At 43.0% G+C, this 16,977-nt stretch overlaps 3 protein-coding genes across 4 annotated transcripts; 1 reads left to right on the top strand and 2 right to left on the bottom strand.

Annotated features, from left to right (window-relative positions):
- Window positions 1–264: 264 nt before the first annotated feature.
- Window positions 265–1,856, bottom strand: LOC121693595 (antimicrobial peptide NK-lysin-like). Its single transcript, XM_042073137.1, has 4 exons — window positions 1,776–1,856; window positions 1,486–1,584; window positions 529–686; window positions 265–439 (listed from the first exon to the last, which is right to left on the bottom strand). The coding sequence occupies exons 1-4, from the start codon at window positions 1,854–1,856 to the stop codon at window positions 415–417; spliced, it is 363 nt and encodes a 120-aa protein (XP_041929071.1). The 3' UTR covers window positions 265–414.
- Window positions 1,857–2,399: 543 nt separating this feature from the next.
- Window positions 2,400–12,944, top strand: LOC121693596 (tonsoku-like protein). The gene is made up of 12 exons (XM_042073138.1): window positions 2,400–2,415; window positions 2,776–2,940; window positions 4,787–4,974; window positions 5,415–5,503; window positions 5,849–6,005; window positions 7,362–7,440; window positions 8,387–8,694; window positions 9,784–9,955; window positions 11,203–11,378; window positions 11,884–11,957; window positions 12,233–12,366; window positions 12,524–12,944. The coding sequence occupies exons 1-12, from the start codon at window positions 2,400–2,402 to the stop codon at window positions 12,718–12,720; spliced, it is 1,755 nt and encodes a 584-aa protein (XP_041929072.1). The 3' UTR covers window positions 12,721–12,944.
- An 830-nt stretch (window positions 12,945–13,774) lies between these two features.
- LOC121692972 (antimicrobial peptide NK-lysin-like) lies at window positions 13,775–16,781 on the bottom strand. Of its 2 annotated transcripts, XM_042072077.1 has the most exons (6): window positions 16,724–16,781; window positions 16,489–16,594; window positions 15,286–15,338; window positions 14,995–15,093; window positions 14,039–14,196; window positions 13,775–13,949 (listed from the first exon to the last, which is right to left on the bottom strand). In XM_042072077.1, exons 2-6 carry the CDS (start codon window positions 16,532–16,534, stop codon window positions 13,925–13,927), a joined length of 381 nt encoding a protein of 126 aa, XP_041928011.1. In that variant the 5' UTR covers window positions 16,535–16,594; window positions 16,724–16,781; the 3' UTR covers window positions 13,775–13,924. The 2 variants fall into 2 exon arrangements, with proteins under 2 accessions (XP_041928011.1, XP_041928010.1); XM_042072076.1 differs by lacking the exon at window positions 16,724–16,781 and having other exon boundaries at window positions 16,489–16,607.
- Window positions 16,782–16,977: the final 196 nt, after the last annotated feature.

Below are 16,977 nucleotides of genomic sequence, written 5' to 3' on the forward strand. Positions count from 1 at the left end.
CATACAGTATAATTCTGACGTGCACATTTCTATGACTTTGATGTTGAAATAAGAATCACTATACAGATGCATGTATCTGTCACCACAGTTCTGACCTTGACTAGTCTGCTTATGTGCTACACTAAGGGCCTCACTGTGCTGCTGGGAGATTGATGAGGTAGGCTTTTTTTATTCCGAAATATAGGCCATTTATTTAATGTAACATTTCTCATAATCTCTGTAAAATCATTGTACCACATTATAGCTTAATTTAATATATAAATATAAGCAAACAAAGTTTATTTGAATCCAACTTGTTTTTAAAATGCTGATGATGTCCTTAACAACTGCAGATAATGAAATACACTGGACAATAATTGTTAACAATTGAAATGGAGTCTTCCGGGGTTCCCAAGTTGTCCTCCCTTTTGTGTCTCACATGTAGATGAGTTCCTTTGGCCTGCGGGGAAAAGACAGACAGGATTTGTATTAAACTTGCCTCAACCTCTTCTGGTCATAATAAGAGTGTGCAGCTTTACTGGAACTCACTTGCAGGCCTTGACATTGACACAGATGGTCCTCACGTCATCGGTGGTGGAGAGCTCCTCTATCAGCAGAGTCCTGTATTTTTTAACAAAACCCTTACAGGCAGACTTGAGGAACCCTATTTTGTCACAAGCAGCCTTTAGTTTCCTTTGAATCTCATCCTGTGGAAGTGTCATCATTAGCAAAAGTTCACATAGGGTTATTCCACATTAATTCAACCAGGGCACACGCACTTCAAATTCTGAAAATAATACCATGTGTACCTATGTTACTTAGGAGACACTGTAAAAAAATGTTTGGCCTCCTTTTTTTTTTTTCAAAGTTCACAGGCCCATAGCTTAAGAACTAAACCATGTAGCAGGCTCAAATTTTGCATGCTGGTACATAAATAGGAATAGTATGTAGCAAAATTGTCATGTTGGGTCTGGATGATCCTGCATGGCCATAGCAGTCCCTCAAAGTTGCTCAAAATTGTATTGAAGTTTTTTGGCTGAGCTCTGTTTAGGCCTTCAGAAGACATATTTGTACCCAACATAGGCATTTGATTTTTTCCCTTATTGAGATAAGTAAAAACACTCAAAAAATGCAATAAACAGAAAGGAAACTCTACCAGTGTTTTTCAGACCTCACAAGTCTGAAAAATAATTTTGGATCTCATTTTCAGAGCACCCTAACACCTTGTGGGAATGTACAAAGATTTATATTTATTTCTTTATTCTCCATGATCCCTTTTTAAAAACACAAATTTTACTTGTCTTATGCAATTTGTCCCACCCTGAACATGGGCAAAATGCACCATTGAGTAATTTTACAGTGTCTCCTGGGTAACATAGGTACACCTGGTCATTTTTTCTGATTTTTTTTTTAGACCTAAGTGGGTGGGCCCTGGTTGAATTGACGTGGATTGACCTCAAAGTTTAACATGTAGCTTCCGCTACTGTACAGTAGATGAATTCTCACCTGTGTGGTGCCGTTAGAGATGGATTTCTTGACCTTGTTTAAGATCCACTTGCATCCCCAGCACATACCAGGTAACTGTGCCTTTTCCTCACCCTTGACCTGAAGCATGCAGACGTTGGGGGGGGGGGGTGTAACATGCTAAAACATATGAATCCATGCATTCTGTTTTGACAAGCAAACAGGCACTTCACCCTGAGTTGCTACTGGGGCAATGGCCCTTGTAATATACTGCAAGTCACTTTGTATAAAAACGTCTCCTAAATAAATAAATGTAATGATGGATATCTCACCACTTCAAAGCTGTTGTCCTCATAGTCAAGACCCTCCCAGTCATATGCCACAACTATTTCAAAAGAAGAATTTGTGTTCATGTTAACTTCCAATATACTTCACAATATACTGGCTGCTGGAAATATGTCACATCAAATTTGATGAAAGTGATGCTTTTTAAAACATTATATTTCTGACAATAAATGAAAGACTTTTGAAATGGCATGTCTATTTTGTCTCGCGGAGCTGAGATGAGAACAATGGGAACAAGGCCGTATTCTTGTTCAGCTATAATCTTGTTGTCAATCGACCATCGCCAACCGCTCGCGCATGCATTCCATACGCAAGTGCAACCAGAACGACAGAATCCTGATCCAATTAATTTATCCCCTCGAATGAATTGCTAAAATATTAAAGCGATTTTAGACTAGTTTGTAGGCCTACTGGGGCCATTTATTTTAATTAGCCTGATTTCACAGACCTATTGCAGGGACATTTTCCCTACACTTTAGAGTGCATCTGCAAACAACTGCTGGCCCGAATACAATGCCATGAATTATGATCGTCAGCTTCGCATAATGACAATATTTGTTTTATGCTATATTTTTTGATGAATGTTCCTGGGAGATCCTTAGTTGCGCGTGATGTGGAAGCGCGAAAGTTTGAGAAGACCTACTGCCTTGGAAAAAAAAAAAGAAATCTCACGAGCTGCGGTCCGCCACTGCTGCAGTGGATCAACTTTGTCAAGTTCATCTGAGAGCACAACGTTGGTCGTACATAAATTGCCCTGGCCTTGAATGAAAAGGAAGGCTAAGGAAAATAAGACTGAATTTCATTTTTTTTTTCAGTAGATGTTGTGAGCTTTTTACTTCAGACACCGCATTATCAGCAAACTGCCATGAGAACTGCTAGCTGCTCAAAATAAACTAGGAATCTATTCAGTCAGTTACAGAACAGTCAATTACAGAAATATCAGACTTGCTAGACCTACTTCAAGCTACCAAGCAACCTTTCCACAAGGTCTTTGTGAGGTGGAGGTCCATTTCTTCCAGGCCCTGGTCCCCGAGGAGGAGTACTTGGCCGACGACTGGCTGGAGGACGACCTGGGCGAGATGCAGCCCAAGAAGAAGAGGAAGATGGCGTCTGAGCTGGAGGGCAGGAGAGAGAACGGCGAGCCTCTAAGCCGTACAAACAAAACCCTTACAGGCAGGGGGGGAATTCCCCCCCCATTTTGAAAAATGAATTTTAAGCCCTGTCAAATACAAGCTCACGCTCACACTCACACTCACACTCACACTCACTGCAGTGTTCTTGTTAGACCATGTTCACACAGTTTCCCACACATACACACGTACACATAGACACCCACTCAGCCGCAGAGAGATGTGAAACTTTGTTGAAGCTGAGAACAGCCTTGTTTGTAGCCCTATTGAGGGACGTTTTCTTATTAATTGGGGGGCAGCCGTGGCCCACTGGTTAGCACTCTGGACTTGTAACCGGAGGGTTGCCGGTTCGAGCCCCGACCAGTGGGCTGCGGCTGAAGTGCCCTTGAGCAAGGCACCTAACCCCTCACTGCTCCCCGAGCGCCGCCATTGTAGCAGGCAGCTCACTGCGCCGGGATTAGTGTGTGCTTCACCTCACTGTGTGTTCACTGTGTGCTGTTTGTGTTTCACTAATTCACTGATTGGGTTAAATGCAGAGACCAAATTTCCCTCACGGGATCAAAAAAGTATATATACTTATATTAATATAATTCACCATCTCTACCTTCAGGTGTTGGGCATATATGTAAAAGGTGACAGATCTCAAGGTGCATCTCTAATCCTGGTCAGAGAGTGTACCCCCATAGTCCACACTTGCACATTGACCCACACACGCTCACACAGAAACTAAACAGCTATCAGTGTTGCGCGGGTTGATCTAAATTGAGCGGGCGCCCGCGGTTTCAAGTCATAAAAAAATAGTTATCGGGTCATTTTCGGGCGGGTCAGTTAAAATGAATTTGATATATATAATATAATGAGAAGGCAAACATCAATATTTAACTCATAATAGCTTTTTAAAGATATCATTGTCTAAATGAATCGATGCAGCATGAACTTGCCACATAGGCAGGCTATCTGTGTGATAGAAGGATGAAACTGGAGACACTATAATTTAAAATAATATATACACTCCTCCGGGAAAAGCGAAGTATTGGAAGTATTTGGAATATTTCTTAAAAGTATGACAGCCACAAGACAGACACAACCAAGATGGCTTGTCACAAATACAGCATTGCCCTCCCAGCATAACTGAGTAGGCTAACTTCAAGTGCAATTCCCAGACCTCAAGCAATATATATTGCTTCATGACACAATGATTTTTTTTTTAAAGCTAGGCACAAGACCTAATGACAAGTAGATTAGCTCAGTAAAATAATGCTGATACCTTTCGTCAGCCTACCGGTATTTTAACTGCTGTGTGCGTGCGCTCTCTCTCCTGCGCAAACATTCTCTCTCCTGCATGCTAGTTGTGTGTAGTTCTACTGCATAAAATTCAACAAATAAATTAGTTTGTTTTACACATATGACCTATTGACATGCAGTTAATATAGGCTACAGTGCAGTGAACAGTCTGGAAATTATGGTAGGCCAACTTGGAGTGACACAGAGGAGAATTCTCTCACTCCTTGTAGCCTGATGGTACGCACAGTGCTTACGGCCGTACACCTGCAGGCACCGCTGATTAAGGGCATTCTGTTCCTGTTTATGTAAAGGTTTTACACAGCTCAATAAGGATACACTGCATGTAAGGCTACACTAACCAAAAGTCGGTTGTAGATCGGTTAATATTCGTGTTACGAATTGCGGTGGGGTTGATTTAAATATCGGGTGAGCATAGACCGCTTGTGACGGCTATACATGCTCAATTAGCACAACTTTTCTCACAGAATGTTGCCTTCCATTCTTAATGTTATTCAACCTCTTTCTCTACCCGTTCGGTAGCCCTAATTATGTACCCCCCCCCCCCCCCCCCTCTGTGTCTGCAGTACGCACCTCCTCCAATAGGGGTCTCTTGATGAAGAAGGGCCAGGCTAAGGCGAGGCAGGTGAAGATGACCCAGCTCTCTGGCATGGTGATGCTGGGCCGCAGAGAGGTCAGTAGGTCACCCAGCCCCACCATCACCCAGGACGACGACCCCATGCAGTTCACGGCTATGCACCAGCACAGTGTGCCTGTAAGGGTGAGGAACTGATGATGGCCTATCTTCCATTAGTTGTCTTGAGGCTTGTTATATGCTATATCCATCTTTGAGTGTGAATTTTGTCATCAATGTCTTATTAATATCAATAGCATATTTGGCACTAGACATGGCTTGAAACAGCAGTGATGTAGTTGTATGAGCTTTATATTCAAAATGGTATATGAGCATCTTTGGCTTTGCTGCTGTTGGAGTCATGCATTCCCTCTGAGGAAAAATGCACATTCAAAACCATTAGCATTTAGAATGCCCATTTCTTTTAATTCATTTCTATCAGGTGTCATGATGGCCTAATACGCTGGAAGCGTTCATAGTTTTTGTCTGGTGTTTACCATTTTGTCTGTCTGTCTGTCTGTCTGTCTATCTGTCTTTCTGTCTATATTTCCCCTTCTGTTCTGCGTTCTATCTTATGTCAGGCCCCAGCCGTTGCTGCCCCGATGCCTGCACCTATCAGGATGAGGGTCAGAGTTCAGGACAACGTCTTTCTCATTCCAGTTCCACACAGGTTTGTCTGCCCTCACCTTCACCTGCACCCATGCTGACTGTAGAGCACACCGGAGAGAAGAACACACAATGATGCCAAATGGTGTAATAGTCCTGCACGAGAGGAGAGGAGCACATGGGCGTCTTACATGTTAAATGTTACACTTTAGAGTCTGTGAGTGTGAGTTGTGAGCTGTAACACAATGCCCATAATGTGTGAAATTTGTTGAGTGCTTTTTTACCAAGATATAGTACTCATCAACATGTATGTGCGTGCGTGCGTGCGTGTGTGCGTTCGCTCTCAGTTCTATCAGGATGAACTGAACTATAGTTTGCATGTGTTCACCAGAGGCTCTCCTCTCTACAGCACGGCCGACTCCTGCACCGTGTCTTGGCTGTGCGAGCAGGCAGCCCAACGCTACTACCAGACCTGTGGCCTCCTGCCACGCCTCTCGCTGCAGAAAGAGGGCGCTCTGCTCGCACCGCAGGATCCCCTCCTGGCTGTCCTGCACACCAACGAGGAGGTAAGAGGGCATGGCAGGGCAGTAGAAAATAATCAAAGAAAGAAACTTAGAACTACATTATGCACAATATATTGGTAATATGAAAGTAAAATAATCTAAAATGCCTCTATATCTAAATTGCCACTATAGGGAGGGAAAGTAATCTCATCGCCACCTACTGGTTGCGTTCCTAGTTTAGCGGAGTGGATGGGATTTTTTTTAGAAAAAAATTGATTTAACACCTCCCATTTGCTATGCACTGGGGTCACCTTCATTGCTTCTAGTGGTCATACCTTATTTTTAGGATCAGTTGAATTGTTTTGAGTTTTTTATGTAACATGGTGATGACAAACTACAGTTGCATGCGACGTCACAGGTTTGGACGCTTCATCTCTAACTGATCAAAATGGGGAAATTTGCTTGACTGGCGTAACATATTTTTGTAATAACAGAGCGTGATGTAAACCGCATGGTGATTACCTATGTCAGGATACCTTGTGTTTTGCTCCTACTCACAGGAAGAGATGACAGTAAGTGTTAAGTGTCGATGCTAACGAGGCTAATAAACAAACCATGCTACCGTGAGTAACGTGGAAGGTTAATGTCACGTAACTTCTTTTGTAGTCCGTTTATGAAACCAAACGAGCAATTTAAATTTTTTAAAGAAGGCAAAATAGGGCCAGACATTTTCACAGTTAGTAGATTATTACTGTATACACACTGAAAAATATTTTTGGTGGATAACTTCGCTGATTTGGCTTCACAATATTTTTTTAAGAATAGGTCTATACATGGATTTCTATGCTACGTCACGAAAACATGCGTGCGCAACTAAGAGGCAGAAAGCACCACAGAACAGCAAAGAGCAGTGCTGTCCTAGCCTGGGTGCCATTCCGAACTTAGTCCTTAACTTAGTCCTTCCTTAATGCAAATGAACGGCAAACTCTGAAATATAGTCTGAAATGAGATGTTATTATGATTGAGACAACAGGGTATACAAAAAATTCCGATTGTAGCTTACAGCAGCCGACTATTTAGGTTAAGTTTATAACGTTGTGGACGGCCACCAAGCGTCTTCTGCCCCACGGCTGCATACGCATTTAGTTTTGTTGGTAAACGGGAAACCCGTGTATGGGACTTAACATTGGAGCTTTTCTTCGATAGGAACACAACCATTTGGGTCACTGGTTTTCCCTTTCCCTCCCTATTGTAACTGCTGCTGCTACCACTATGACTACTACTAGTCGAGTTGTAACTTGTGTCTAGTGTGCCTTTCTTGTGGTTGGATTCTGTGTGACTATATTGGAGAGACAACGTGTTCCTGTTTTTGTGTGTGTGTGTGTGTGTGTGTGTTGTGCTGTGCTGAATGGTGTGAAGGTTGTTGCCAAAGTGTGTTCCTGGGACCTGCCCCCTCTGCCTGAGCGCTACCAGAAGGCCTGCCGCAGCCTGGCTGTGGGTGAGTCACCATGGGAAACCAGTCACTCTTCAGCCCCTCATTATAGCACCTTCTCTGTGCTCTGATGAGCAGTTTGATGTACTGCAACCCTGTTACCAAATTACCAAATATCTAGGAAAGAGATGAATGTGTCTTTTTGTGACACTCACACAAATATTTTTTGATCAATGTGACTCTATATAATAGCTTTCATTTTATGTTTGTTAGTTTTGTGCTGGGACAAGTTTCTCTAAAACTTAGGTTAGGGGTATATGTCTACTACAGACAGAGAGAGACATAGAGTGTATTATGCAGAGCAAGGCTTCAGAGAATTCTGTCTCACACATCACACCTACAGATAGCATGTGAACATGATCAAAATCCCCCAAGGCTAAGAATTCGGTTTCGTTTAACATAAGGTGTGAACACTAATATTAACTTCATTCACGCCTTGCACAAGGCACACACACAGCTGAGCTCCTCACACTTTACTTGCACTGTACCTGCCACATCGAGTTGTTCACACAAGAGCTTGCTCAAAGTACAGTTCACAATTTGTTTGAATTTGTCAAAACAGTTCCGGTTCTCTTTGTTTCATGTTTCTTGCGCCAGTTTGAAGGATGTGCAAGTTAAATGTTCATTCATAGCAAATGGATGTGTCCACTGAAAAAATGAACGTTCATGCATTGCACTGACCACAGAGGTGTCAGATATCAATTTGGCATGTCAACTCTTATCACACAAAGATGGACGTTTCTTTTAACTGGTTCAGTGTTGATGGGCATTTTTGTCAATGCCTCCTTGAAGCAGTTGTTGGCAAATGGAAATGTGTGGCACATTCAGTGTTTGTACATTATGTAACATATATATCTTCAAGAATCTAGACAGAAAAAAAGTTCTTGTATTTAATTCATTTCTATGTGTGGGTGTGTGTTTGTGTGCATGTGTTTGTGTGTGCACATTCCAGACGAGAGTGTGCGTGTGTTGCGTCTGTGCGAGGCGCAGGACGGCAGCTCCTCGGTGAGCGTGTGTGGACTCAGCCTGGCCTCGACGGCCCTGGCCCCCCTGCTGCACGCCCTCAAGCTCCAGGCCAGTCTGACGGAGCTGCGGCTCGCCGCCAATCGCCTCGGTGACGGCCTCCTCCCTGAGCTGGTGGCCGCCGTGGCCACTATGCCCAGGCTCCGCCTGCTGGATGTGTCGGCCAATCTGATCACCGGAGAAGGGCTCAAGAAGGCTGCTAATTCGCTGGATGGGAAGAGTCAGCCCACCTTCCCAGTGAGTATCCAGTGGGTGGCCAGCAGGGCTCATTCACTGGCTTTACAGAAGGGTTTGGATGATCTTTTTCTTATTAAATGGGATTTGGATCACTGATTTGTTGTTTGGCATATAAGGTCAGATGTTAGCAGTTGTTTACACATATCTGTAAAAAGCCTCTTTACCTCAAGAAATACATTACACTAATTTAAAGGTCCCATTTGTGTCTGTGTTTGACTGCAACATATAAAATCAAATATAGTCTTGATTGTCTAGACAGTGGTTGTGCACAGATGCGCGCGACAAGCAGAATGAGCTTGAAGCCAAGATCAGGGAGCATGCGTGCCTCTATACAGACATCAACCACATTCAGGCATTTCATATAGCCTAGCCCACATCTTAAATAAACATGTTTGAATAGTCAGTTTGAGAAGAGAGGGAAATTAACCTAGGTTACCAGCGAGAGTTCGTGATTTTTAAATAGTCTGCTGGATTTTAAATAGTCTGCTGGAAGTTAAAGAAGCTACCAGAGAGAGGAAATTAAGATGAAAGACCTAGGACCCAGGGACATGCCAATAATCCAGCAAAAGGTAACAAAGATATTTATTTTTAACCAAAGGATATCGAAGACCTCTTTCCACCTCAGGAAATTACACAAACTCATCTCTCAGCACCAGCCAGCTAGCTAAAATTTCCCTCTGGATGAATAAAGTATCTATCTATCTATCTAGCTGCACACACCTTGGAAAATAGATGGTAATGATGGTAGTTGTGAATAGCAGCAACCAAAGTCTGAAGTATCATCACAGAGGGTAGTTTTTACTGCCATTGAGGCCAATGCCAATTCAGGAGAATATTGCAACTAGTGTCGCGACCACCACGTGCGAGTATAAATGGTTACGGCGCTCCCGTGACGTCACATTGTCCCGCTACAGGTCGGGAGTGGCGAGTATGTAGGTCGCTTTAAACACCAACTCTCAAACATATTTGAAGCATCAATAAACCCTCTTCCCCTCTTCCTAGCAAGCCAAGCAAGTGTAATCTCAGTGCACGTGTTAGAACCACAGATGTACTGAAAGGTACCCCCCCCCCCCCCCTTTCTTGTCGTAGTGCCTGGAGGAGCTGAACCTCAGTATGAACCCACTGGGCGATGGACACACCCAGGCTCTGGCCTGCCTACTGTCAGCATGCCCCCTGCTGGCCACTCTGTCCTTGCAGGGCTGCAGCCTCACCGCACGCTTCCTGCAGCAACACCGCCTCCTGCTGGCCAGCGCCCTGACCGGTAACACAGCTCTCATTCCTACGCATCCTTTTCTACTCTCATCAATGTGTTTATGTCCTTATGTTTACATGTTAGACTTTACTTTGTTGCGAGTACTAGCTATGTGTCATGTTTGCCTAGGGCTGAAACAATGCATCGATATGAATCAACCCGATTGTTACAACCCGGCTCTAAGCCGCAACATAAAGAGGGAGTCGGGACAACAGAGATAACTTTAACCAATAAAGTATTTATTTAAAAGTAACCAAAAGCAATAAATAACCATTACCAAAAGATGTCTAGGGGAAAGTAAAAGCAAAGTCCTTTTAGGCAAGTCCCTCCACTTGGCAGCCATATTGCAACGCTTTTTGGGCACTCATCGGGCATCCTATTCAGCAGAAATGCTCATGCGCAAGGCTTCACGGCACCAACCTTGCTCCAGCGGCAAGTTCACAACACATAATTGGCATGATGTCTTCACAACACACCATATGATTGGCTCAATGTATTCACATCACACCACATGATTGGCTCAATGTATGTCGACGTTTTGCTGAGGAAGGGGTGGGATATGCGTAGACAACGGCCAACACAACGGACAACCCAAAGGTGCCTGCAACAGAATGTGCCTAACAGAAAAGTGCCCAAATCAAGAGAGAACAACCCCTTGAATACCCACATACCTTTACCAGGTGTGCGTGATTAACTAATTACAATATTAGCTAATACAAGCTATGCCTGTTTTGCCCATGCAAAGGCCACGCCAGGCCTGAAGGGGACACAGGGGGTTGTAACACGATGCATCAACCTAATTTGCCTTATTCACCCGGTGGCAACGAGGCTACAGGGTACACTTGCCATCACACTTCAGTCCAGCAGATGGTGGTAATGCGCTCTGTTTGCAAACTGCCCAAAAAAAAAAAAAAAACTCACTGAAGAAGAAGGTTACTCTGGCAGGCCCTATGGGCAGGCCAGCGAACCCTTCTTTTTCTGTGAGCTTGTTCTGTGAACCAAAATCTATAATTTCTTATCGACAACAGACCCCAATATTGCATCGAATCGCTACAAAAGTATTGAGAAGAATCGAATCGTTGGCTTAAAGAATCCATATTGTATAGAATCGTGATGAAACTTGTGATTTACACCCCTTGCCACTGCCTTAATACTCTATGTCCCCACAAAGAACCGTTTTGGTACCATTAGTGTTGGCCAGTCAGTGGCATCCTGATCAGCGGGTCTGTGTTAGTAATGGGGCTCTCCTGATGCAGGCACTGGGCACCTGAGGACTATGACGCTATCCCATAACTCCCTGGGCTCCACGGGCTTTGAGTTGGTGTTGAAGACGCTACCCCTCCACCTCCTCTCCCATCTCCACCTGACCGCTGTGTGCTGCGGGCCAGCTGACCAGCCAGCTCTGGAGCTCCTTGCCACGCATCTCGCTCAGGTACCTCTAACCACCTCCGTCATCTCGCTAATCACATGGCAGGCTTGAGAACCCCAAATTAGTTTTGAGGGTAGCATAGTGGCTTGCATTGCACTGGTAGCACAGTGGCTAGGGAGCTCCCTAGCATGTAGCAGCCTGAAAAGTTGAGGGTTCAATGCCCTACTGCAACCATTGTGCCCTTGAGCAGAGCACTCAGCCCTGAGTTACTCTGGACTGGCCCTTGTAGTAATTGACCTAAGTCGCTTTGGATAAAAGCATCAATCAAATGAATGAGCAAGACTATGTAAGAAGGGAGATGGGTGACATTTTTAGCTTCTCCATATCTATGTCTGTTACCACCTGCAAACTGACGAGATCAGATCACCGTTTTCATCTACTTGATCAAGTGTAGGAACCTTTGTCAGACCTTTTCAGAAGTCAAGTCTGATAATTAAATAGCGTTTCAATACCTTATATCTGCTCAAATTTGTTGAATTTGTTGTCTTCCTCTGTGTTTCTTCCATAGAACGACTGCTCACTTACCCACCTCAGTCTGGCCAGCAATGGATTGTCTGACCACAGTGTTGCCTCCCTGGCCAGGTCTGTCTAATCACTACTGGCCACTGCTCCACATGTGGTCATTTATCGTGTAATTACTTGTATCATTCTGGCTGTCTGTGATCTTTGGTGTGTCTAGTTTGCATGCATCATGTTACTTGAATGTGCTGCTGCAAGCTGCCTGCATTGACAGGATGTGGTGTGAATCGTAGGTCTATTTTGGGTTATTACTGTTATTGGGGCCTCTTGTTGTTGATGTGTAATCTACGATGAGCCTAAGGTTGGCTGTCTTGCCTTTTTTGCATTGTTCTGCTCAGATGCTTGCCTGTCTGTCCCTCACTGGTGTCCTTGGACCTGTCGGCCAACCCGGACGTGACGTCCGCTGGTCTTCACAGTCTTCTGATGGCTCTGCGGGAGGCCCGGCGGCCCCTGGTCCAGCTCAACCTCCAGGGTACAGAACACTGACCTCTTACCTGCTCCTCTAAGGCACATCTCTACTCACTCATAGCACATAGAGCACATTCTTAAAGTCACTTCACAATCTTTCTCTCTCCATCCTTCCCTCCACCTCTCTGTCTCTGTGTGTCTCTTCCCTCACTTTCAAATAGGGTGTCAGGTTGCTGGTCCCTGGAATACTATTTGCTTGGATGACCTTGCCAAAAACGTCCGGGACTTGTCTCTTTGCTCCCAGAGGCTCAACAAGCTGGACCAGCAGGCCTTGCAGCAGAGCTGGCATTTGCAGGGGAGTGGCCGAACGCTTCTCCGTCAGTCCAAGTGCATGATGAGCACGACCGGACCCATATGAACACCACCAGAAGCAAAACATGACCTTCCAGTGCTTTCCTAATAGTTTCCAGGTTGGAACACAGCCCCTCCCCTTTTATTACTGTATAAATGTAAAGTATTCCTCTTGTGTAATACAATGTTTAATTAGACACACTATTACACGTCATTGTGTTTTTGGATATGTTGTATTTAAGTGGTTTTGAATGTTTAAGAAGAAATGCTATTAAACTTTATCAAGTGTCATGATTAGCTGGGTACCTTTTTGTTGTAAATGGGGTAAACACTGGGAGCTTCACAAAGGCTCATACTGGTCAGGTTTATAGTACATAGCATAGATTCAAAGTACTAGTACTGAGAGTCCTAGGATCACTGTTTTCAAACATGGCCCTTGAGGTCCAATGTTTGGTTTACAATCTTTTTAGTTTACACTAACCAAGTCACATGCGCACACCCACCAACCAGAAGTGGCATAGTCAAGGAGGATGAAATAATGATATAAATGTCAGAAATGTGACAAAATGAATTGCAAGATTATTTGTAGCTTTTGCTATTAGGTAATTGCATTGTGCAGCCCTAATTCAAAGCTCAGTTGGGAAAACCAATATAATAGTTTTATGTCATTCATATTTTTGTTATATATGATAAAACAATAGTGGAGACAACAGATTTTCTGCAGTCATCCATGACAATTATGGTTTGACATCACCATAAAAGCTCATTCAGTCACAAAACTATGTACCGGTAAGAGCCAGAAACTATTTTCATTTTCAAGAGGAGGCGATCTCAGGAAACCACAATTAGTTTCACTACATACAGTATAATTCTGACGTGCACATTTCTATGACTTTGATGTTGAAATAAGAATCACTATACAGATGCATGTATCTGTCACCACAGTTCTGACCTTGACTAGTCTGCTTATGTGCTACACTAAGGGCCTCACTGTGCTGCTGGGAGATTGATGAGGTAGGCTTTTTTTATTCCGAAATATAGGCCATTTATTTAATGTAACATTTCTCATAATCTCTGTAAAATCATTGTACCACATTATAGCTTAATTTAATATATAAATATAAGCAAACAAAGTTTATTTGAATCCAACTTGTTTTTAAAATGCTGATGATGTCCTTAACAACTGCAGATAATGAAATACACTGGACAATAATTGTTAACAATTGAAATGGAGTCTTCCGGGGTTCCCAAGTTGTCCTCCCTTTTGTGTCTCACATGTAGATGAGTTCCTTTGGCCTGCGGGGAAAAGACAGACAGGATTTGTATTAAACTTGCCTCAACCTCTTCTGGTCATAATAAGAGTGTGCAGCTTTACTGGAACTCACTTGCAGGCCTTGACATTGACACAGATGGTCCTCACGTCATCGGTGGTGGAGAGCTCCTCTATCAGCAGAGTCCTGTATTTTTTAACAAAACCCTTACAGGCAGACTTGAGGAACCCTATTTTGTCACAAGCAGCCTTTAGTTTCCTTTGAATCTCATCCTGTGGAAGTGTCATCATTAGCAAAAGTTCACATAGGGTTATTCCACATTAATTCAACCAGGGCACACGCACTTCAAATTCTGAAAATAATACCATGTGTACCTATGTTACTTAGGAGACACTGTAAAAAAATGTTTGGCCTCCTTTTTTTTTTTTCAAAGTTCACAGGCCCATAGCTTAAGAACTAAACCATGTAGCAGGCTCAAATTTTGCATGCTGGTACATAAATAGGAATAGTATGTAGCAAAATTGTCATGTTGGGTCTGGATGATCCTGCATGGCCATAGCAGTCCCTCAAAGTTGCTCAAAATTGTATTGAAGTTTTTTGGCTGAGCTCTGTTTAGGCCTTCAGAAGACATATTTGTACCCAACATAGGCATTTGATTTTTTCCCTTATTGAGATAAGTAAAAACACTCAAAAAATGCAATAAACAGAAAGGAAACTCTACCAGTGTTTTTCAGACCTCACAAGTCTGAAAAATAATTTTGGATCTCATTTTCAGAGCACCCTAACACCTTGTGGGAATGTACAAAGATTTATATTTATTTCTTTATTCTCCATGATCCCTTTTTAAAAACACAAATTTTACTTGTCTTATGCAATTTGTCCCACCCTGAACATGGGCAAAATGCACCATTGAGTAATTTTACAGTGTCTCCTGGGTAACATAGGTACACCTGGTCATTTTTTCTGATTTTTTTTTAGACCTAAGTGGGTGGGCCCTGGTTGAATTGACGTGGATTGACCTCAAAGTTTAACATGTAGCTTCCGCTACTGTACAGTAGATGAATTCTCACCTGTGTGGTGCCGTTAGAGATGGATTTCTTGACCTTGTTTAAGATCCACTTGCATCCCCAGCACATACCAGGTAACTGTGCCTTTTCCTCACCCTTGACCTGAAGCATGCAGACGTTGGGGGGGGGGGGGTGTAACATGCTAAAACATATGAATCCATGCATTCTGTTTTGACAAGCAAACAGGCACTTCACCCTGAGTTGCTACTGGGGCAATGGCCCTTGTAATATACTGCAAGTCACTTTGTATAAAAACGTCTCCTAAATAAATAAATGTAATGATGGATATCTCACCACTTCAAAGCTGTTGTCCTCATAGTCAAGACCCTCCCAGTCATATGCCACAACTATTTCAAAAGAAGAATTTGTGTTCATGTTAACTTCCAATATACTTCACAATATACTGGCTGCTGGAAATATGTCACATCAAATTTGATGAAAGTGATGCTTTTTAAAACATTATATTTCTGACAATAAATGAAAGACTTTTGAAATGGCATGTCTATTTTGTCTCGCGGAGCTGAGATGAGAACAATGGGAACAAGGCCGTATTCTTGTTCAGCTATAATCTTGTTGTCAATCGACCATCGCCAACCGCTCGCGCATGCATTCCATACGCAAGTGCAACCAGAACGACAGAATCCTGATCCAATTAATTTATCCCCTCGAATGAATTGCTAAAATATTAAAGCGATTTTAGACTAGTTTGTAGGCCTACTGGGGCCATTTATTTTAATTAGCCTGATTTCACAGACCTATTGCAGGGACATTTTCCCTACACTTTAGAGTGCATCTGCAAACAACTGCTGGCCCGAATACAATGCCATGAATTATGATCGTCAGCTTCGCATAATGACAATATTTGTTTTATGCTATATTTTTTGATGAATGTTCCTGGGAGATCCTTAGTTGCGCGTGATGTGGAAGCGCGAAAGTTTGAGAAGACCTACTGCCTTGGAAAAAAAAAAAGAAATCTCACGAGCTGCGGTCCGCCACTGCTGCAGTGGATCAACTTTGTCAAGTTCATCTGAGAGCACAACGTTGGTCGTACATAAATTGCCCTGGCCTTGAATGAAAAGGAAGGCTAAGGAAAATAAGACTGAATTTCATTTTTTTTTTCAGTAGATGTTGTGAGCTTTTTACTTCAGACACCGCATTATCAGCAAACTGCCATGAGAACTGCTAGCTGCTCAAAATAAACTAGGAATCTATTCAGTCAGTTACAGAACAGTCAATTACAGAAATATCAGACTTGCTAGACCTACTTCAAGCTACCAAGCAACCTTTCCACAAGGTCTTTGTGAGGTGGAGGTCCATTTCTTTGCACAAAACTCTCCAGAAAGTGCCATTTAATGTTTTTTTTTTAATTTTTTTTTTTAAATCAGGACCCCACCAAGGGAGGCCCCCCCCCCCCCCCACACATAACAAATCCCAATTTAACCCATATTGGTCCTTCCTATTTCTGACCTGTAAACAAATATTTCTTGGTTTACTCACCTGAACATATGAAGACAGAACCCAGAATGACAGAGGTGATTTTCATTTTGATAGACAGGCGCAGCGGTCTTTGAAGGTGATGACTCCCCCTGACTTTTATACCTCACTGTAACCACACAGTTCACACAACACCCTGACCAAAATGTTACTTTTATGGATTGGTGTGGGTTACCTACCTCAAGTGAAAACAAGATGTCAGGTCTTGCTTCACATGTATGACCTGAGCTATTCTCACCTCTTTGCTCCAACTCATCTTTGTGCAATCGTAAAGATTCCCCCGACATACATGTCCTCACTTCCCGGCAACCTATAGCACAGATGGAGAGTCAAAATGTCTGTGCTTCTTGTGAAAGGTCAGCCTCGAAGAGATTGAAGAGATCTGTGCTAAGGAATTAATCTGAATTCACTGCAAAAAATGAAATCTAACCAAGTGTTAATAATCTTATATTAAGATCAAAAAAATGATTTGGTATTGTTTTTAATATTGTT

Source organism: Alosa sapidissima, chromosome 19 (assembly GCF_018492685.1).
Source record: "Alosa sapidissima isolate fAloSap1 chromosome 19, fAloSap1.pri, whole genome shotgun sequence".
In the NCBI taxonomy this organism is placed as follows: domain Eukaryota; kingdom Metazoa; phylum Chordata; class Actinopteri; order Clupeiformes; family Clupeidae; genus Alosa; species Alosa sapidissima.